The following is a 22,921-nucleotide window of genomic DNA, read 5'->3' on the forward strand; positions in this document are numbered from 1 at the left end:
TACGTTGAACTGCTCCCTGCTGATAAACACACCAGCATGTATACGTTTTATACTTAAGCAGGGTATGATGAGCCTGGTTAGAGCTCAAAGTGGATATGTGGTGTAACAGTGTTATAATGCTGACAAGGGGTGTAACTGGGTAAGAATGGACTGGAAGCGGGTCTCTGTCACCTCTGCACGTAGGCGTAGAAAAACTGCAGCATACAGACCTCCAGGGAGAGATGCTTCTGTTCAGAGAGAAGAGAGAGGGAAGAGAGATGGAGAAAACAAGAAAGACAAAAGAGGAGAGGTGAGATTGAGAGAAGTACAGAGATGGCGATAATACACAGAGAAGGAGCAGTGGAGAAGAAAGAAGCGATAGAAAAGAAACAGAAAGGAGACGAGTTGGAAAGGAAAGGAGATAAAAAGAAGAGTGATTGGAGTATAAAGGAGAGGGAGACAGAAGGGGGAGGAAAAAGAATGTCAGTGCGACATAACCTACACAAAATCAAACGAGCACAAAATTACAAAAAATCACTGAAGGACAAGCAGATTGCTTACAGAAGAATGTTAGTCTGCAACTCAGCTGTTACAAATACTTAAAAAATAAATAATTTCATTTTTAAAAAATCACTAAAACAGTAACATATGAATACCAATATTTTTACAAAATGGGTACATTAACTTTAGTACATTAACTCTTGAACAATCTGCTCAACTGAAAGGTAAATTCTGCCATGGTTTTTTGCTTTGTGTGCCAGTTAACAGGTTAATGGATGTTTCACATGCTATCAGCACAAAGACACCACTTCCAGTGAGACTCACAATAGTTCTTCATAATTTTTAATTAATTTTTGAGGAGAAAAAAGTATAGCCCAATCAAATATGTTAAACCATATATTTCTGTTAAAAAACCAGTTCCATGACACTGCTTGCTGTGAGCTTAATCCAGTTTTTCGATGACATATCAAGAACAGCCCCTTTTTACCACATACAGTATGTACTGTTTGAACACATGAGGTTATATAAAAGGGACAATTAGGTTATTTTGACGTTAGAGCTCTGTCTTATAGCACTCTTGAGTAGTGGCCTTCATACCAATTCCACATAATCTTTCGATATAAAGTGTAGACATGTCCCTCAGTGTGTGTACGGCAAAGGGCAGCTCTCATTAATTGATTTCTGGTGCTGACGCACTGAGAGGAGAGGAGCAGTGCAGTGTGAAATGGAGCAGGCTGAGTTCAGACCTTATCTTTGGCAATGGCGGGCGGCTGTTTCAGAACCTCTTTGACCGTCTGCATCACAGTCTCGGTGCGCATGGCGCTGACTGAGCGTACCAGCTCCACCAGGAGGAGCTGCTCATCACTGGCAGTGGGAATCACCTGGAGAACCAACACAGACCCAAACAATCAAGATCAGAACCAACACAGACCCAACCACTCTAAATCAAAACCATCACAGATCCAGCCTCTCAAAATCAGAGCCAACACAGACTCAACCACTCAAAATCAGAACCAACACAGACCCAACCACTCAGAACAGATACCAGCATGGGCCCAAACACACACAACCAGAACCAACATAAATTCAACAACTCATAAGCAGACAATACTCCTCAAAACCAGAATCAACACAGACGCAATAACTGAAAGCGAACTGGACAAACACTCACAACATGAACTGAACACATGGATGAAACACATAAGGTACAATTAGCTACTCAGAACCAACAACAAACCAAAACACACAATGCGTGAACCAAACCCAAAGAAAACACAGCCAGAAAACAAATGATTAAACACACGTCTGAAAGCTCAGACCCACAGACTGCCAAAAACAGAATTCAGAACCAGTGGACTCAAACCCTCAGAGCCAATAACAGACAGAACAACAGAGGCACTCATGGCAGAATAAGACAAACAGGTCAAGAGGGACACCAAACATCAAGCATCAAACTTTGACAGCTGACATAAATAAGTCGGTAGAGGTCATTCCTTTGGTCATAGCAGTTCTAAAATTACATTTTTTCTTCCTTGTACCATTAATAACCATCTCTCCAAGTTTCACAACATTGTCCAGTTCGCCAGAAGACAAACCGGGAGGCAAACAGACCAACACAAAAGAGTCATAATGTAACCTTAGCCCCATCTAGTGGGATCTAACATAACTGCAGACCCATCTAAGTGCCTTTAGATATCCATCATGCGTATTCACAGATATGTGCATAAACTGTGTGCATCTTCACTTCCATACCAAGCTTGTGAAGTATCCAATTTTGACTTGACATGAATAGTCTATACCTCAAGACAACCATCAGGCCATGTGTACGCACATCTAGAGGTTGAGAAGTTGAATTTCAAGCCACAGTGTCTATTTCAGCTAAATCAAATAAGGGATTTGGCTTGGGTACAGTACATTACCGTACCAGTTTGATTTAACATACAGCAGGAGAATGACAAGCACTCAATATAAGGCTTGATGTTACACAATGTATATTGTTTACAGGATTTACAGTGGTGAAAGGATATAATGCATACTATGAAATAAACACAGCAACACAAGTATGTGATGATGGCAGGGAAAAAGGACCAAGCGAATAACGCACGAAATGGCATGAATGACCTCACTGCCTGCCCCAGTGCAGTGCAGTGCAGTGCAGAGACGTGCTTGGTGAGGTAGTCTCACCTTGTTGCGGGCGGGGCTTTTGCTGTGTCTCCTTTCGTTCCAGACGTAGGCGATGGCAGCCATGAAATGGGCCCCGTGATTCATAGATATGGGCCCTAGGAGCTCCAGAATCTGCTGCCTGAGGTTCTGCGCAGAGATCAGAGACGTGTGAGTGCACAACACCCACCCCCAGCCACAAGAAACAGCCCAACAGCCCCCAATCAATGAAATGCCTACAGTGCACAGAAATAAGAGAATGTGACCAAGAGAGAATGTGACCTTTGAATGTAAAGATTGACCAGCTTGAGGGGAATGTAACCAGGTGGAGGTACAAGACCGAGCTTTGGACATGAGGAAGTGTGATTGGGCAGGTACAGATCTATGACCTGTATTGCGTGAACGCGACTTGGTACAGGACTAAGCCTTAGATGAAGGAATGCGAGCTGATGGAGGTACAGTAAGCTACAGGACTGGGACTTGCGATGAGGGAGAGCGCCCAGGTGGAGGTACCTTGGTGGAGCCCAGGTTGATGTTGGAGGTGGAGGCGGCGGAGGCCGCAGCGGGCCGCTCGGAGCTGTCGGCCATGTAGAGAACGCTCCACAGCAGCGTGACCGAGGACATGATGGTGTGCAGGATGGACAGAATCCCAGCACGGGCCTCCGACAGCTGCTTCTGATCCACACTCACCTGCAACTGTGAGAGAAACTGAGATGTCATTGATTGGTCCAGGCAAGCACTGGTACAGGTACAGATGCTCAGGATGACTGTGATTCTTTCAGAGCTTGCTCACCTGATGGTACTGGGAAGACTGGTCCAGCAGGCAGTAATGAATGATGGCAGTCACTCCCTCCAGCACAGTAAGAATCAGGTCAGGCGGGATGCACAGCGCCATCCACTGGGGCCTAGAGGTAAGAGCATAAGAGCATTAAACATATGGCCAAAAATGTCATTTTGAATCCATCAAGCTCAAATGGACACAAACAGGGTCGTACTTGGTGTCAGACAGTCCAGTCTCGTAGCGGTACTGCTGGATAAGGTTGTCCAGGTTACGGCAAAGCTGGAGGGTGACGGAGGCCACCACGCGGCGCAGCACCCTGCCCATATAAGGCAGCGTGGCGGTGATGAGGCCGATCCACTGCGGGTGCATCTTGCAGGTGTAGTGCTGGTGGAGGGCGCGGATGACGGCACACAGGAACATGCCCTGCGCCGTGATTGGCTGGCCCTGGAGGTACTGCAGCGAGGTCATGGGTTGCTGCGGGTTCACATGCTCCACCTCCCCCGGTGGCTCTGGCCCTGGCACAGGCCCCGCCCCCAGCCCCGGCCCCGCTCCCAGCCCCGCCTCCCCGCCCTCCTCGGGCGGGGCCATGACACGGCGCTCCAGCACCACCAGGCTCTGCAGGAGGCGGAGCAGCTGCGACTGCACCGCGCTGCAGCCGTCCATCTGGTCCTCCGACAGGTTGACCACGCTGTCCTCCGACAGCCCCTCCTCCACGGCCGGCAGGTTGGCCCCGCCCGCCCGCTGCTCGTGCCACTTCTGCGCGCTGAAGATGGTGGACAGCAGGCAGTGGAGCACCACCTTCTGCACCTTGCACTTGGAGAGCACGTCCCCGATGAAGCTGGAGAAGCCCTTGGCCGAGCCCTCGGCCACCTTGGAGAGCTCGGTGAAGAGCAGGGTCAGGACCTCGATGCTGGTCAGCTGCATGCTGCGGTTCCCCGCCAGGTCCTGGGGCGCGGCCGCCACGTGCGCCGAGTAGTAGCTGCGCAGGAAGTAGAGGCAGAGCGAGATGAGGATCTCGATGAACATGGCACTGCGGAAGGAGTGCGAGTGCGAGTCGGGCGGGATGGCGCTGTAGAAGTCCTTGCCCATGACGGAGATGCGGTGGCGGGCCAGCAGGTTCTGCAGCAGCGACAGCTGCGGCGTGTACGTGTTGTTGATGCTGGTGGTGGAGATGGCGCCCACGAAGCCGGCCGGCGCGGCCTTGAGCATGGCGGCGACGGCCGAGAGGGCGTGGAGGGCGCGCGAGGAGTCGTAGAGCTGCAGGTAGAGCAGCACGTGCTGGTAGAGCGGGTGGATGTTGAGGCGGGCGGGCGAGGCTGAGCGGCGGGCGGCGGTGGCAGTGGCGCTGCCCCCGGGGGAGCCCACGTCGCTCTCGATCTCCGACACCTCGCCCTCGCCGCAGCTGTACCAGTTCTCCAGGTCCAGGCTGTCGCCGAAGAAGATGTTGGGCTGCTTGGCGCGCTCGGCCTGGGCCCGCCGCTGGCGCTCCTCCTCCTTCCTCTTGCTCCTCTTCACCTTGGGCTTGGCGCCCGGCGACTTGTCGGCCAGCCGCTCCATGATCTTGCTCTTCAGGCTGAGCTGGGTGCTGCTGTGGCTGCGCTTGCGGGCGCGGTCGTCCGGCCCCAGCAGGGCGGGGTCGGGGGCGGAGTCGGGGAGGGTGACTATGGACGGGGAGGAGCTGTGGCGGGTCATGCTCTCGTGGGGCTCCTCGTCCCCCGTGTCAGAGGTCACCGACAGGAAGTCCAGCGTCTGACCGGCTCCAGGCTCCGAGGGGCCGTGGCCCCGGGCGGGGCCGGGGTCGTATTGCGGGCCCCCGGACGTGTCCGAGGAGTTGGAGCTGTCCGAGTCCACCTGGGCCGGCCAGGGGTCCGAGGGGGACGGCGTTTTGGACTCGTCCTCCTCCTCCGCCCGCGCCACGCGGTCCACCAGGTCGGCCAGCAGCGCCGTCACCGCCTCCTTCACGGACTCGTCCTCGGGGGGTGCGGCCGGGGCGTGGTTGCGCGGGGCCGGGGAGCAGTCGCCGCCGTCCCCGTTCGGCTGCCCGTCGGGCTCCTCGAAACTGGGCTCCTCGGTGGAGGAGCGGGACGCGCCCGACTCAGAGCTCGGCGGCTCCCCCTGCTGGTCCTGCGGGGGGAAGGCGGTGCTGAGCGGCAGGTTCTCGCTGCTGAGGCTGAGCAGGGACAGGCTTTCGCTCAGAGGGTTCACCGTGAGGCTAAAGGGCTCCATGTCGTCCAGCGGCAGGCCACACCCATGCCCCGCCCTCGGATCGTCCGCCTGCAGCTGGCCAAAGTCTGACAGCAGTACAGTGAGAGAGGGAGAGGTGAGCAAAGATATCTGTGATGATGACACTGATAATAATAATAACAATAATAATAATTCCAGAACATTATTTATTCATGTATGTCACAATGGGGTGACATGGCTCAGGAGGTAAGAGCGATTGTCTGGCAGTCGGAGGGTTGCCGGTTCAAACCCCAGCCTGGGCGTGTCAAAGTGTCCTTGAGCAAGACACCTAACCCCTAACTGCTCTGGCGAATGAGAGGCATCAATTGTAAAGTGCTTTGGATAAAAGCGCTATATAAATGCAGTCCATTTACCATTTACTGTGTTTTTTTTTGGGTGCACTCACGGTCTGAGAAAGCCATGTAGATGGGCCCCGAGCCATCGGGGTCGGTGGGGCCGGGGAAGGCCCGGGCCCACTGGCACTGGGCCTGCACGCGCTGGATGGACACGCGGTGGGTCTTCGGGTGGAGCAGCAGCAGCAGCAGCGGCTCCAGCACTCGGGCGATGTCGTGTCTCTGCAGAACCTGGTTCAACCAGGCCCGGCCCACCGCGCTCGCCGAACCATCCCAATAACTCAGACTGTCCAACATGATGAAGAGAGACCTGAGAGAGACAGAGAGAGAGAGAGAGAGAGAGGGGGAGAGAGAGAGAGAGAGAGAGAGGGAGGGAGAACGGGGGAGAGAGAGAGAGAGAGAGAAGCAGAAATTGAAAGGAGGGAAAAGGAAAACAAGAGGACGGTATTATTAGAAGCTATGGAGATTGGTCAATAGTAGTTTAAAAAAGCCCCTCTGTTTGTTGGGTCTATCATCCAAAATGTCGAGACAAAGACTCATGTGTTATAAAGTGGCTAATTCTTTCAGTCAACTGGAGGAGGAAAACCTATAATGGATGAAAAAACAGGACATATGACACTGCAGAATACCTGTCAAAGGTGCGATTGAAAGGGGAAGACTTGGTGATGTTGAGGTCTCTGGTCAGGTGCCAGAGCACAGAAAACTTCACATGGGCCTCCAAACGAATTCTCTGTAAGTCACACAAGCTTTGGATTAACCAAAAATGTGCACATCTATCACACAACAATCACTCAACCCTGAAACCACTGTAAAATAACACACAGACAAGAAACGCTCACACCTTTAGATGGCTCATGGCACATGACCCATGTCCCAGAACCTGCCCTCTCAACCCAAATCCAAGCCCTAATAATTTGATTAAAATAAATGTTTGGATCAACCATCACTTTCAAAGAATTGTATTATAACATGTTTCAAGGCCTTCATTAAATTTTTAAATAATTACGCACACGCAAACGCACACACACACACACACACACGCACCACAGGACTCACCTTGTCCCAGTGCATGAGCTGCTGGCTGATGACGTCCTCACAGATGCTGGAGGAGGGCACCAGGTTGTGCAGCTGGTAGAAAAGCTCCACGCTGCGCTGGTGGTGCTGGGGCGTCCCCTCTCCCAGCTGGTCCCACAGGATCAGGGCCACATGCTGGAGGGGGACACCAGCAGCAGTTTGAGACAGGTACAGAACAATAGCTCCCAAACTGGGTCAGGACCAGTAGTGAGGGAAAAGTGGGTTGAGAAATTCAATAAATTCATGTATCCTACACTTGTATCCTACACTTGTGTAACTTATGATGTAATACACTTCCCTTTGACTTACACACCAGGCAAATTAAACACTGCACCTGGTACATGGCCTGTTACCAGTTATGCAGTTCTTCAAAAATATTTAAATTGCATATTTTCAATATATATAAGCCTATATCTTGATATGTTGTTAAAATTGCTATTTTCATCCAGAAAGCTGCTTCTTGCGTAATATACAACCTCCCCAGACTTAGCCATGTCACTCCTCTTCTCCTCTCTCCACTAGTTACCGACTCACATTAAATTCAAAATCTTGGCGCTAGCTAAAAGGACCGCTCCATTATATCTTCAAAGATCCGGCTCTATACGCCTGCCAGACTTCTCCACCCCGGCTGCCCGGCCCCTCCTTCCCACCTCCCTGCTCATCTCAGTCACGCCACCGGTCTGTTCTGGCCCCCTGGTGGAGGAATGACCTTCCCACTGCAGACAGGACAGCAGAAACCCTTCCCTTCTTCTGAAGCAGGCAGAATATCCCACCTTATACTTCACCAGTCCTCCCCAACTTTCCTTAACCATCCACTTTCTTTCTATTTGAATTTGGATTCTGGGAGAGTAATGTTACAGGGATAACTGTGTAACAGTTAGCTGTGTAGTGGTACATGTAATTGTTGGGCTGAACTAGTTTATTATCTGTGCATTCTCGGTAGTGTTGCACTTTAGCATTCCTGAGACCAACAAAGTCTCAACTTTCGTAAGACACTCGGGATAAGAATAACTGATAACTGGCTGCAACATATTAAGGGGTGAAAAATGTATTTGCACATAAAGCAGATCCTTGAGAAACTCTGCTCCAGACTCTGAAAACAAGCACCTGCCCGTAGGTCCGTCCATCCCTCCACTGACCTTAAAGAACTCCGTCTTCTCGGCGATGAACTTCAGGATGCCCTGGGTGAGGGGGGGCCTGATCACCACAGCGACGCGGCCCTGGCTGGGGCTGACGGGCTGGTGGGCGGAGTCCGGGCCGCCCGTGCTCTCGGCGGTCACCATGGCGACGGACTGGGCGAGGCCCACCAGGTCCATGACCAGGGAGATGGCCACGGCCTGCACGCTGAAGTCTCCCGCCGAGCAGCAGGCGTCCATCAGCGTCTGCAGCCAGGGGGCCGGCCGCACGTGTTCGCTGTCTGAGAGATGGACAGGTGCGCGCGTTAGGCCCGGAGGACAATGCACTCTACAGCATGCTTTAGCATTGCATAACATTACATTTATTCAGCAGGCGCCTTTATCCAAAGCGACGTCTGCACAACTACAAAACGCAGGTTCCATAAGGTACAATACTCATTTCGTACAGCTATTTCTAGCCAAGAACACAGTTCAGTTCACGCAGTGACCACTATTCTGACCTAACTTACGCCAAGACCTAACTTACATATACACTTTAATTACATACAGACATTGCACATTACACATACACTTCAACTACATACAGGCCAGAGCTAATAAAGGCCAGAAATGTTTATTAAAGAGGGACAAAGATATGCATTATTGACTGAGATGATCATAATAGAGGAACAGAAGATGGAGAATATGTTACAGAGGATAAAAATGAAAACAGATGTTCACTGTGAGGGTAAATATTTATTAAAGTGATGGGAGAGACATTTATTATACAGGGGAGAGATAACCACTATAGCAAAAAAATAAAGGTTTATTATAGCATTGATAAAAGAGAGTAAAATGGTGTAGGACAGTGTATTAGTATTCATGATGAGAGGCATAAAGGGGGGAGAGATGGACATTATAGTGCTAATTAGAGAGCACAGAGAAGTAGACAGAAGGCACAGATGCTCATTGATTTCAGAGGGAGCTCACTGTTCCTTTGATTCCCACCTGTGAGCTCTTCCCTGGTGGGCGTCGACTTCAGGTTGCCCTCGGCGATGTAGACGGGGAAGCTGGAGCATTCCAAGAAGAGCTGGCAGGCGGCAGTGAAGGCGCCCAGGCACTCCCTCTGCTGCGCCCCCTGGTGGCCAGCCCTATCGTCCTCCGATGCTTCGCCCTCCAGCCCCGCCCTCACCACCTCCATGTGCGCAGGCCTCTCCCTGCCCCCACCCGCAGGGGGCGTGATGTGCAGGGTCACCAGACGAGTCAGAAAGTGCTGGAACTCCTCCAGGCAGCACTGCATTACCGGCTTGTCCTGGGGTTTGGTCTGGGCCGGCCCCGCCCCGCCCCAGCCCCGGCCCCGCCCCACAAGGCCGTCGCTGGGAGAGGAGGCGTCCTCTGGTCCACCCTTCTCAGAAGGGGAGTCCAGGGCAGCAGCAGGAGCTTGGGCAGCCTCCTGGGGCCGGTCTGCCTGGTACTGGATGAAATCGGAGAAGACGCTCTCTGAGGACTGGCTGCTGGGGATGCTCTCCCTGTCCTCCGGCCCCTCCCCGCCAGGGGGTTCCAGGGCTGTGGCCAAGGCCTGGAGAGGGAGAGAGGTAAGAGGGAGAGAGGGAGAAGGGGAAGGAGGGATAGAAGCAGAGGGGAGTGGGGAAAGGTTAAAAAACTGCTCTGCTGTTGGGGATTACCCCGATATCAACACCAAGTCTACACCATTACAGTTACAAGCTGCGGAGGAGAAGCCCTCATCCACAGGGACTTGCGCAGATACATTTTTACAATCCATTTATACCTGGTTATTTAAATAAGGTCATTCAGGTTAAGTGCCCTGCTCTGGATACAATGGTAGTTCCCCACCGTAGAATTCAACCTGCAACATATAAGCCTTGTTCCTGTTCCTGAACTACTTTACTCCACACTGCTGCAGCCTCCACACACATGCCCAGCATGCCATTTTGTGGGCAGGCTCAGGGACTCCCAGCACAGTCTTGTGCTTCTGGACTCAGATGGTGAATGGCGTGCATAGAGTTCCCAGGTGGGAGGAGTTGGGGGGAGGGGGAAGGTAGATACCCACAGGGCCAGCAAGACAGCCCATGAGCCTCCACAGGGAGAGAAAGAGGCACATCTGCTGCCCCCACCCTAGGGTACCCCCCCTCCCCACACCCGCCCGCAAAGTTTTCACTATTCACGCTCCATCGGAGTCTGAAACGCGGAGAGGCAGGAGACGAGGGAGAGCCGGGCTCCGAAACACCTTCAATCGCATCTGTCTGGGGCCGCGAGACAAGACCCTGCCCCTGTCTGTCCCGGGACGGCCCAGAGGGGCGCGGCCGGACGGGAAAGGAAGCCCACTGTTTCCCGTAAAACCGCCGTCCCCGACGCGCAGGCGTCCTGGCGGTAACAGCCGCAGCACAGGAAGGCTGCTCTGTGGCTGAGGGGAGGCCCGGCTCACGCCCACGGCACTGCTGCCATTAGGGCGCACGCAGAGAGCGGCAGGAGCGTCCTGCACGGCCCCTCACGCCAGGGAGGGTCTCATCTAATCTCCGCTCGAGCGACGAGAAAGAAAGACGAAGGCCTCACTGCCAGGCTTTAAACACAAAGAGAATGAGTTTGGACTGATTACCACTCTGAGCCATGTTTGAGTCCCCCCGACAGGGACAGAACTATTGGGGGGCAGCACGACATGCCCAACAAGGAAAGAGAACAATTTATTGCATGAGAATCAGGCTTAATGAGGCTGAATGAACATGTGCACACGGCCTTACAGTGACCTGACTAACGATGCGCCACCCTGCTCTGCACCTCAAAGGCCACTGTGTCTGCTGGCTTCCCTTCAAACAGCACTTTACCGCATGACATGACTAATTAGTGCAGCCACGGAACCAAAAACCCTCTCTTCCCATTCTGAGAGTAGGAAAACAAGCAAGGACCAAACAACAGTGTATAGCATATATTCTCTGTTGAGTAAAGTGTGTTAAATGCCATGTAAATGGCACTCTAATGTGTATATCACACACATACATGTGGTCTATAGCACACAAAGCTTGCTCTATAGTATGTTATGTGCACTCTATAGTACATGATAAACAGTAATAGATTGGATGAATGGCCTCTTCTCTTCATTATGCATTCTTATGTAGTATGTAAAGGGCATGCTGTAGAGTGTAAAGGACAGTAGTTTAAAAGCTATTTTGTAGTGTGGAAAGGGTATTCTTCTGCACTGGGTAAAGGGCACTGTAGGGCATAAGGAGCACCCTGTAGTGTGGAAAAGGCACTCTTCTGCACTGGGTAAAGGGCACTCTGCAGGGCATAAGGAGCACCCTGTAGTGTGGAAAGGGCACTCTTCTGCACTGGGTAAAGGGCACTCTGAAGGGCATAGGGGGCACACTATAGTGCGTAAAGAGTACTCTTCTGTAGTGTGTAAAGCACATTGTCATCTATAAAGTGCACTCTGTAGCACGTAAAACCCGCCAAAGTCTCACCCGCCGCTCCTCCTTGTCCCTGGCGGCGGCAGCGCCGCCCCCCGGTGGCAGGGTCAGGGGGGACACGAGGGGGGGCTGGACCTTGCTGAGGATCTTGGAGCAGAGACGCAGGCAGTGCGTGAGCTCGCCCAGCTGCAGGGCCTGCAGGTGGGAGGTGAGCGCGGACACCATGCGCAGCAGCAGCTGGGGCAGGTGCTCCGTCTGGATCTCGATGTACGTCTCCTGCAGGGGGCAGCGAGGAGTCAAAATCACCGCCGTTGGTTCACTCTCAAAATATACGCCAGGAAATTAGAGAGAGCCTAAAAACTTTCAATAATTTGGCGTGTTACTGCCTTTCAACACCGCTCTGTAAAGCCAAATTTCCTTTCAACACACTGCTGGGTGGATCTAACTTCCCTCTCAAACTGCCTCTTCTACAAGCAGTGGTAATGTCAGCCTTCTCTCTTATAACGGCTGTGCATGCACTTAACTCCAATACTTTAAACAGTTATTATACAGTTATTGTCCGGAAACAAGAGGCATTAAGCACATTTTTAGATTTATCTCATGTTATATTCTCTTCATTTTGAGGTGTATGTGGTGTCGTAACATTGACGGCACATGCAAGACAGACACAGCCAAGCTGGGGCGACATTCCACTGTGGCAATACTGCATTCTAAAAGTTATTCCCAATAACCAGTAGGAATTATATTTCCCAAAAAAATTTCAGTTGCAGTTATTCCTGAAATGACCACATACAGTATTACATAAATACTGTGCATGTGCATTATAAATGAACACATGCATAATGTATAGACAGGCAGCTGAAACATGGCCCCAGCATGGGCACAGCAGTAGGAATACAGAGAAAGGCAGTGTACTGTACCTGGCAGATTACCCTCATGCTTCTAGTGGGCTTTAAAGAGAGAGAGCAGAGATTTGAAGAGACGAGCAAGCAGAGAACAGGGGGAATTATTCCACACAGACAGGTACACTTGTGTGCTCGCACACACGCACAAGAACGCACGCACGCATGAACACACATACTCCCATTCACACACACACACACAAACATAGTAGGTTTTTAAACAGAGGGTACAAGATAGCAAGTCAGGAGCCTATTTGTCATGGAAAATGGATTCAATTAAAAATGTGCCTCTACAAACACACCACTGTGGAAAAGTAAAAGCAATAGAAATTCTTATGAGTCACCCTTTCATTTTATTGCTTAGAGTGAGCCTTGAACAGAGGAAACAGCAATACCAAACTAAAATATGGAGACAGGTCGGATGACTATGATTCACACATCTGAAATAACGTAAAGCAGCGTCAGCAAAGTTTCGCTCAGGCTACAGTTAATTAAATAAGCAGAGCCACAGCAGTCTGCAAGTCAGGGTCTTTTTCTTACAAAAAATGATTCTCATACTGTTAAAAATAAAGCGAATGAGAAAAATCACAAATGCATCCGCCACCTATGCATGTGCAGTCAGTCAGTAAGTTAGCTGATGCTGAAATATTTGAAGGTATATTGCATATAATTAAGTATTATAATAAAGTATTATAGGATTATGAAGTATAATCCTATCACATCCTCACTGTTATACACACGCCCACACTCAAATGTACACACATATCCACGCTCAGGCATACACAAAGAATAAACACCTCATAACTCACACACACACACAGACACGCACACACATATACACTGATAAGAGGCACACACACACATACACACAAAAACACAGATTTATATTTAATGGTCTACATTAGAAACAGCACAGACATGTAGGAAAAATGTCTCCATTGAATAAGATACATTGAAGGGGTTTGTGAAACTGAACTCTGACACAGCAACCAGCAGAGAAAAGGCCTGAGAGAAAGTGATTGTGTGCGGGTGGGAGTGAGAGTGTAAGTGTGTGAGCGTGTGTGTTGGTGTGAGTCTGGGCATGTATGAGTGTGAATTAGGGCTGGGCACTATACCTTACTGATATACCAATATAGATTCACACAATAGTATATGCGGGTTTGCGATACTATCATCAAAGACAGTTCATTGTTTTTCATCCAATGAATATTAAAAATTGCACAATGCAATATTATGATAGAGAATTTGCGAATTGAGACAACTTGAGGCAAATTGGCTCTTTTGAATGAAACTCACTCCATTTTTAAAAAAAACATGTCATATAACTCCAGTGGAAAAATGCCTCACCTCCTACACATTGCAGATGGACCCTGTATAGTGTAAAACTGGGGAATAGATTCTCCATGAAAGGCTCCTTAACACATTTTGAAAAGACATGGAGACCTCTTCTGGACTATACTGACAGTTTACCTGTCGCACCCTAGTCTGACAACAGCTGAATTTTCAAATTTTTTTATTTAATATTGTTATTTTTAGTATAGTAGCTAAACATTTGCAGGTTGCACATTAAGGCTGTTTTTGTTTACCATCCAATTTTTTGAATGCAATATTTCACACCATTCAGTGCTACTGTTACAATATATTTCAGTTTACTTCTTGTGCAACTGAAATACTAAATATCGTAAAATACAGTCATACAGTCAATAATATGAAAATTATCATATGATGCGATGTTTTGGCCATATCGCCCAGCCTTAGTGTAAATGACATTAAGTGTGTGTGTAGGTGAGTGCCAGTGTGACTGCCTCTCTCACCAGGGAAACGATGTCCAGCAGGAAGTCCACCAGGTGACAGAACTCCAGCAGTGAGAGTTCTGAGGGCTCAGATTTCCCAGCAGCCCCCACCTGCAGGTGGGAGTTCAGGGTCCTCCTGGAGGGAAAGAGCAGGGTTAATCACCAATTTGGATTTTCAAGAGGCAGATGTATACACACGCACATGCGCGCACACACACACACACACACACACCTGCAACAGTCCTCGAAGCAGCGCGCGATGTAGTCCCACATGTAGTACGGCTCAAAGGAGTTGAAAAGAAGATTTGCAGTTTTTATCAGCTCTGCAGTTTTCTTGTTCTCCCGCAGTTTGCTGCAAAAAAACATCAAAACAACAGAAGTCACATTGCTGCTATACACATGTAAGCACAAGAACACATGTAAAAACACACCTGAATATACATACATGCACATATATACATACACATAAAAACACTGGACACATATGGACAAATATACTTGCACACATACACAGATACATATGAACTTACTGTGCACATATATACATGGGCATGCACACATAAACACACTATAATATACACACAAACACAGATGTACACACATTCTGTTCACTGCACCTCACAAACCCACGCACACCGTACATCAGTATAACCCTTGGATGTTGTACCAAACACGCACACACACAAATACACTGACTGTGTGTGCAAGTGCGTCTGTGATTGAGTACTTGTGTTCATCCATACAGCTCGCGTGCAGACATCAGTCTCCTACCTGCTGAGCTGGGTGTGGTCCTTGCTGAAGGGACTCTGGTTCTGCAGGTCCAGTTCGGCTCGGCACTGCGTGTACAGCGTGCGGAACACCTCGATCAGAACATCCTCCAGGATTGCCGGGCCTGGAGGAGTAACCGTGGAAACACAATATATAAATGACCTCATGCAATCCTTGTATAGTTAATTGCGTGTAGGATATGTTCTCACAGTGTGCATTACACATTCACACACAATGTCCATATCCAGTTAATGATGCTTCACATACCCAGTAACGGCATGTGCTGCACCCACCTAAAGGTGCACATCACATGCAGTGAACAGCGTGCGGTCTACCTAGTTCCGGTTTGTCCAGCAGGCTGAGGAGGATGCGGAAGGGCTTGAGGTCATGCATCAGAACGCTCTCCTCCTCCCCGCCACGGGCCTTCCCCTGCAGGATCCCCACCATCGCCTGAAAAACACCCCACAGAGTCACCCCACAAAGGCCTCTCTACTCTACTCTACTCCCACGAACACTCACACTGCACAGAGACACTGACGCATGCTGCTCTTTATTAATGACTCATGGTAGAATAAAAGTCATACAGTATGTGTGTGTTTGTGAAGCTGTTATTTGTGTTCTTCTTGTACTTGTTATTATTATTCATTTATATGTTATGTATTTGTTATTATTATACATTTATTATGTTGATTTTGTATATTATGTGACTTCTGTGATGCAGTTGACCTGGCTAATACAATCGCATGCAGAACCAATATCTCAAGTGTGACAATAATGTATCCAATTTCTGATATTTTTTCTTTTGCCAAGAAGTGTGTACCGTTTCAGCCTTTGTAATAAAAAAAAAAGAAAGAAATGGCAGCAGGAAAAATAATTGTTCTTGACGTCTTTGAAGCAGCTATCATTCCTATAACGTGTGTGTATGTGTATTCAGAATCAGTGGCTCCAGTGAGTGTGTGGGTTTGGGGCTGTTTTCGTGGTCTACTGATCAGAGATCGGCTTTGGAACAGATGCTACCTGCAGTGCCCAGTTCACCCACCAGGGGAGCTCCAACCAGATGGCACACAAACAAAAAACACAGACAAAAACACAACAGTCCCCCTGTCCATAGCCCCGGAGTGGCAGGTAATAAAAACTCATCCAGATGGGGAGATCGAGTGCAGCTTCAAATAACTCCCACAAGAGTCCAGAAAAACAAGAAGGTGGTGTGCCAGAATAATACAAATTTCTGGCTGTACCTCACACCGAATCCTTTTGCCCTGAATCTCCTTGGTCGTGCTATTGTTTTCTGCAAGCATGTCTGCTTGCGTGTAAGTAAATGTGTCACATATGGGGTAGAGTCTGCATTTACATGTACCGAACATGTGTCTGTGTGAGCACATGTGTCTGTGCGCGTGTCTGTGTGTGAGAAAGAGAGAGAGAGCGAGAGAGAAACTCAATGTTGTGTATGTGTGTGACACTCTACGTTGTGTTGTTGTGTGTAACTCTGTGTATGTGTGTGTGAGACACTCTACGTTGTGTTGTTGTGTGTAACTCTGTGTATGTGTGTGAGAGACATTCTACATTGTGTTGTTGTGTAAGTAACTGTGTGTGGGTGTGGGTGTGTGTGTGTGTGCGCGTGTGCACATACCTGCACCAGCATGTCCTTGGAGAAGGTGTTGCAGTAGTAGGTGGCGTGCTCTTCTGGACTGCTGTTCCGCGTGCTGCGAGGGCCTGTTCTCACACCATTGTTATCAAAGCCTGAGACACACACACACACACACACACACATATATACATACACATCCGTGAGCATCCACAAGCAAAAACACACACAAGAACACAGACACATTTACAGAGGAGAGAGAGAGAGCTGTGTATGAAAATTTCACTCCAGAGCTGTTCAGAACATGGACACTTACACAGGAGAACAGACACTTACCAGTGAGGTCATCCACAATGATTCGCAACAAGAGACAGAACAAAGAGGAAATAAACACTGGGGCACAACTCTACCACACATGCCCGTGTCTGTACCACACAACTCTACCACACATGCCCGTGTCTGTACCACACAACTCTACCACACATGCCCGTGTCTGTACCACACAACTCCACCACACATGACCGTGTCTGCACCACAACTCCACCACACATGACCGTGTCTGTACCACACAACTCCACCACACATCACCGTGTCTGTCCCACAACCCACCACACATCACCGTGTCTGTCCCACAATCCACCACACATCACCGTGTCTGTCCCACAATCCACCACACATGACCATGTCTGTTCCACACAACTCCACCATACATGACTTTATCTGAACTATAATTCAAGCACACATGACTGTGTAAGCCACACCTGCACCACACAAACTGTACATCTAGCACAGCATCCAAGTGTATGGTGTTCTACAACTAAAAACACACATATATACACTGACTGTGTGTGTGTGTGTGTGCGTGTGCGTCTGTGTCTGTGTGCATCTGTGTCAGTGTCAGTGTCAGTGTCAGTGTCTGTGTCTGTGTCTGTGCCTGTGCCTGTGCTGGTGCCTGTGTCTGCACACTGAGAGTCTTACCCAGCAGCCAGGCATAAAGCCTGCGGTTCAGTGACATGTCTCTCCTCAGAACAACATGCAGGGCTGCAGACAGGATGCGGATCATGTCTGGACGGGTTGCCTGTCGGAGCAGAGCACAGGTAATGATGACCTCACTGTTCCCACTGAGCACAGGAAATAAGATATGACTTCTGACCCCTGCCATCCCTACTGGGACCAGAAAAAGATTCTCTAGACAAACCGCATGGTCAACTCCAGCGTCAACTGATATTCTGCCCTCAGGAAGGGCACAACCATTCCTGAATATTTAGAATTACAATATAGCACCGTAAATCTCCTCTTACCATGTGTAACCTAAAGTAAGGAAGCAGAAAGGACAGAAGGAACGCAGGAGCTGGGCTTGGTACCTGGCTCATGTGGAAGGGGAAGCAGAAGAGGATGAGGTCCAAGGTGCTCCTCTGAACCAGCACACTGGAGTCCTGGACTGATGTGCTGACTGCCTCCACCTGCCAACAGATCAGAAAATGCTCAGGGAACCTGGCTATGGTAACAAACCAACCCCCCCCCCCCCCCCCCCCCCCCCCCCACCTGCCTGACCCCTCCCTACAGCGCAGGCCAGAGCTGAGGATGCCATTTTACACTTAGTTGTATTCATTTCACAGACCCTTTTTGCACTACAAGCACCAGAAGAGACTAGACTGTCACACTATAGCAGTGCAAATTCTCCATTATGAATTGAAATCAGTTGAGCATACAAAGACGCCATTAGGAACTGAAATCAAGTTTTTTAAATTCACAGTATGATTTATTTGTTTTATCATAGCTTTTTAAATTTCTAACATCATGTAAATTTGAAGCACCCCCAGAGAGATCTCACAGCAGTCATTTAGAAAAATGCTGCGTTGTCGATACACTTTTAGTGTAATCGTACATGCCAGCCTGCACTCTACCAAATCAACAGAGAACACCGACCTTCAGAAAGAATGCGATATTCCAAATTGGGAGAATAAGACCAAAAAAATCAAGGTGAAAATTGGTTTTAAAAGATGAGGTAAAAAGGGAGAGAGAGCTGTAAAAGAGGCTGACAGGAAGTGGCTGACAGGAAATGGCGGTGAGGGGGGGAGCCCAGGCGCTGATAGGAAGCTCCGGTGTGTGCGCACCATCAGCTCGATGTCGCTGCCCATGATGTAGAGCTGGTCCTCCATGGAGAGCTTGCGGTTGAGGTGCAGCAGGACGAAGGTGACTCCCGGCAGCCGCACCGCGGGGCTGGTCAGGATGCTGCCCCACAGGGCGCTGTAGAACGCAGACTGCTCCACCGCTGCAGCCACCTTCTCCAGCAGGGTGTTGGTCCTGGACAGCAGGGAAACTGGTTTTTACTTACATAGCTGAAAGGATGACACTGGCCACACACACATCTACACACAGATGCGCAACCGGACATATATCCAGACACGGACACAAACAGGCAAACAGCCTGACTTACTGAATCACCAGCTCATTCACTCACTCACCTGCTCACTTGTTCACTCACTCACCTGCTCACTTGTTCACTCACTCACTTACCTGCTCACTCACTCACTCACTCACACAGCTGCTTGCTTCTTCACTCACTCACCTGCTCACTCACTCACTAACTCACACACCCACCTGCTCACTCACTAACTCACTCACACAGCTGCTCGCTTGTTCACTCGCTCACCCACCCACATGCTCACTCACTCACTCACCTGCTCACTCACTGACTCGCTCACCCACCCACCCACTCACCCACTCACTCACCTGCTCACTCACTGACTCGCTCACCCACCCACCCACCTGCTCATTCAGTCCACTTACTCACGTATCAGCAGAGCTCGTTCACCTGTCATAGTACTCGGAGCCCTCCTCCAGCCCAGGCAGGACCCCCGTCAGCAGACCCTGCAGGCCCGGCTTGAGGGTCTTTCCCAGAGGGAGGTAGTAGGTTTCATACAGCCCCAGCAGAGCTGGCTTCACTGACATGGCAGCATTGGTGAGTAGCGGAAAGAGACCAGAGCTAAGGAACAGGAAGAAGAGCAACAGAGGAAGAGGAACGGGGGGAGAGAGGGGTAAGAACAAGGAAGAGGGAAAGAGAAGCATGTTATTGAAAGCAGATTTACACATTATAGAATTTTCTGAACTTCCCTATATGTACATTATGACTTGTGCTCCTTCTGAACAAAAACAGAAACATCAGATATGTGAGCAGAGTAGCTGTACAGAAACTAGAATTCTGATAAAAGAAAACATGTGGCAGTCCAAACATCAAGGGAAGTGTTGTTTGTTTCAATACAGCTTTTAAAAAATGATGTTAATATACATCATGATTAATGACATTCCAGTGCTGAATCATGAGTTTTCTGCTTTGAAAACACAACTGCAATGCAATGTACTATAGGCTAGAAAACTGATGTTTTCTCTCCTTTACACAACTTCCAATTTAAGCCATACCCAGTTGTGGTTTTATATCCAAAGAGATGCAGATACAGATAGGTCTGTTGGTTGAACACATAAAGATACATATGCAGATAGTAACAGCGCCACACATCCCCAGTACAGACACAGGTGTATGATCCCAGCTGACATCACAGATTAAGCAGACCAATATAACTTTTTTACAGCATGAGATCATTAATTGCCTGTACAGGATCAGGAAGTGAAGGATCTGTGCAGACAAAGATACTCAAGTACCTGTACAGGAAGAGGTCCTTAGCTAGCCGCTTGGGTCCGATGATCTTGAAGATTATCTCGTACGTCTCTAGGGCCTTTCGGTGGACGCCACTGGGCAGGGCTGGGTGTAGGCATTGGGCCAGACGTTTGCCGATCGTCAGTTTCTTAGGCACAACCTGGTACTTGGCATTATTTTGCAATACCTGGTGGGGGTTAGACAAGCAAGCACACAAGGAAACAGGACATCAGGTAAAGATTTTCATGAAATTTACAGATACATTATTCATTGATGGTCTGTGATTTGCTTCTTTTTAATGAAATGCTTTAATGAATGACTGGTCTGGTGTAAATGCTAGACTGATGTACTGTGTGAGTGACAGAATGGCCTGATCTGTAGATAGCACAGTGCCATAGAGCGGAAGTGACTGTAGCTCAGGGTAATTTCCCACCTTGTTGAGTTTGCCCAGCGCAGAGATGAGGTCTGCCCATTCACTTGAGTACTCAAAGTTTTTCAGTGCCTTGTCCACAGCTGCTACATAGTTCCGGTACTTGGAGTCACTGAGGAGCTCCAGCTCTTCTGCATTCATCCTCCTGCACGATGCCGCTACAGCCCAGAGCCAAGGTCACATACACGCATCACCTGCAGGGGAACAGCAAGAACCGATCGACACATACGCACACACATGCATGCATGCACATACGCACTCGCACACATACAGAAACACCAGCAAAAAAAGGCAATTCTTCATCACCATGCACATGTGTACAAATACTCATGAACACACGAATAGGTTTTTTATTATTATAAAACATTTCTATGTTTTTGTTTAAGCAGAACCTTCTTGCACTTTAGTTCATATGGAGGTTCCTGGTTGGATGGCTTTTAAATCTTTTTTTCTTAATCTCTTACATCCTAAATGTAAATGGAAGTTCCACTCAGACAAGAAATAGGGCCTGTGATATGTTCATGGTAATCTGATAATAAAATCTGATAATGTACTCCAAAGCTAATGTGCTTCTGCATACATTATCAGAATTACACTTACTCATAAAGCAGTGGAATCCACTAAAGTCTGATAGATGTAGCTGAGAAATCTCCAGGTGGCAGCAGTAGTGGTAACTGGAACTTCAGAACTCATAGGTCGGGCTGCCTGGCAAACACAGAAAACGGGTATGTCTCTTAAGGAAGGACGTGAGGGCAGTTCAGTACTGACTATAAACAATACTCATTCAGAATAGTAATATAAATCATGGGGACCTTGCACAATGGACCGGTTTATGATGGTATTTATGTCTGTCATGTGCGAGCTTGAGGGTTTTTCCCAAGATAAAATCTCGAGTAAGGACAATTCTACGTAAGATATTATGTTCTCATAGATCACCCTCAACCCCGCTCCCACCCAAAAAAGAATAACATCCATACGCACTTTAAGGCAATGTAGGCGGTCCTTTCGCGTGCAGTGCTGTAGTTCTTTTTTGATCACGAGCCATATTTCCATAATCACACAGAACATTTTTTGGAATCACTAGAAACAAGCTCCTTGAAGATCTTATTTAGGGAGGACAGGTGTGTGGTGTGTGCTATGCTAGCGAAAACTCAACAGTGGGAAATTAAAATGGGCCAACAATAAGACGACCAACTCACGGGCTAATAGCTGTGTTATAATTACAACAAAACTAGTTACTTTTTAATAAAGCCTACTTTCGAAGTGAACGATATACGTACAGCTACCCATCAGCAGTGATTTAAGCTGTAAGCCATTTCTTCATAGCTAGCGATCTCATTATGGTAAAGATTAACATTCCATTAGTATGCTACAGCTAATTAATTTAGCAGCTCCAGACAGATTCATAAAAACATGAATCAATCCGCATAGTATGTGTGAAACAATGGGCTCTCGGCTGCAACACTTCGCAGGAATATCAAACTAAAGATTCAAAATTCACCCAGGTGCAAAGCACCAAATACTACAAAGAAATAAAAGAAATAAAATGCCTTTGTGGTTCACGTAGTATCATTCTTCGTGGTGGATTGTCTATATAGCAAACTGGTTAAAAACATCAAATGAATCCCGATTTGACAGAACGAAATCAGTGACACAATTGAAACAATAGCAAGACTACATGACAAGCTCTAGCTTTAACAGTTTCTAACTAGCGATAAGAAAAACCAGAATTGTATCTAACGTTAGTTAGGAAGGCAGTTATGGCTAACAAAATAAAGGGAGTAACTATAGATCGGTCTGTATAGGCTATAGGTTGCATTTCTAGAACAACAAGTATATCCCAGGCCTAAACATTCAGTTTCTAATAATAGAATAGATTAAATTAGAACAGCAAGATTTAAAACAACGTAGTTAGTTATCCATCGCCAAATCTTAATCATTCAGACTTTGCTTACTGACAAAAAATCATGATGTCCCAGCGATGTCCCTAGCTAGCTAGGCAACGTTGTGTCCGTGTATGATGATGTTATGGCAGCTAGCCGGCTGACGCGTCCTACACAACAACACTGCAGACTAGTGATAGCAACAACCGTAAATTAAAATAATCTTTCAGCGACATCTGTTAATACCAGTGCTTACCGTGTCCGGGTTATTTGAGCTTTAAAACACAGCCATCA

The 22,921-nt window shown here is 48.4% G+C and overlaps 1 protein-coding gene across 7 annotated transcripts in view; it reads right to left on the reverse strand.

Moving 5' to 3' along the window:
* Positions 1-22,921, reverse strand: part of dop1a (DOP1 leucine zipper like protein A) — a 32,176-nt gene extending 9,255 nt beyond the window's left edge. For 2 of the 7 annotated variants that reach the window (XM_035418735.1, XM_035418680.1), the window contains exons 1-26: positions 22,884-22,921; positions 21,345-21,449; positions 20,748-20,938; positions 20,320-20,501; positions 19,475-19,645; positions 18,774-18,963; positions 18,021-18,119; positions 17,635-17,734; positions 16,702-16,811; positions 15,407-15,521; positions 15,075-15,195; positions 14,536-14,655; positions 14,325-14,439; positions 12,529-12,558; positions 11,663-11,884; positions 9,195-9,765; positions 8,211-8,488; positions 7,054-7,206; positions 6,627-6,727; positions 6,051-6,307; positions 3,636-5,712; positions 3,434-3,545; positions 3,154-3,336; positions 2,665-2,790; positions 1,227-1,361; positions 172-227 (exon numbers count right to left, since the gene is read on the reverse strand). In XM_035418735.1, the coding sequence (XP_035274626.1) occupies positions 172-227; positions 1,227-1,361; positions 2,665-2,790; positions 3,154-3,336; positions 3,434-3,545; positions 3,636-5,712; positions 6,051-6,307; positions 6,627-6,727; positions 7,054-7,206; positions 8,211-8,488; positions 9,195-9,765; positions 11,663-11,884; positions 12,529-12,558; positions 14,325-14,439; positions 14,536-14,655; positions 15,075-15,195; positions 15,407-15,521; positions 16,702-16,811; positions 17,635-17,734; positions 18,021-18,119; positions 18,774-18,963; positions 19,475-19,645; positions 20,320-20,501; positions 20,748-20,885 (5,762 nt within the window). In that variant the 5' untranslated portion in view covers positions 20,886-20,938; positions 21,345-21,449; positions 22,884-22,921. Of the gene's footprint in view, positions 1-171; positions 228-1,226; positions 1,362-2,664; positions 2,791-3,153; positions 3,337-3,433; positions 3,546-3,635; positions 5,713-6,050; positions 6,308-6,626; positions 6,728-7,053; positions 7,207-8,210; positions 8,489-9,194; positions 9,766-11,662; positions 11,885-12,528; positions 12,559-14,324; positions 14,440-14,535; positions 14,656-15,074; positions 15,196-15,406; positions 15,522-16,701; positions 16,812-17,634; positions 17,735-18,020; positions 18,120-18,773; positions 18,964-19,474; positions 19,646-20,319; positions 20,502-20,747; positions 20,939-21,344; positions 21,450-21,725; positions 22,658-22,699; positions 22,719-22,883 lie in introns of those variants that run through there. The other 5 variants (XM_035418701.1, XM_035418719.1, XM_035418711.1 and 2 more) reach the window with 5 other exon arrangements.

The sequence above is a fragment of the Anguilla anguilla genome, chromosome 1, assembly GCF_013347855.1.
Source record: "Anguilla anguilla isolate fAngAng1 chromosome 1, fAngAng1.pri, whole genome shotgun sequence".
Taxonomy (NCBI): domain Eukaryota; kingdom Metazoa; phylum Chordata; class Actinopteri; order Anguilliformes; family Anguillidae; genus Anguilla; species Anguilla anguilla.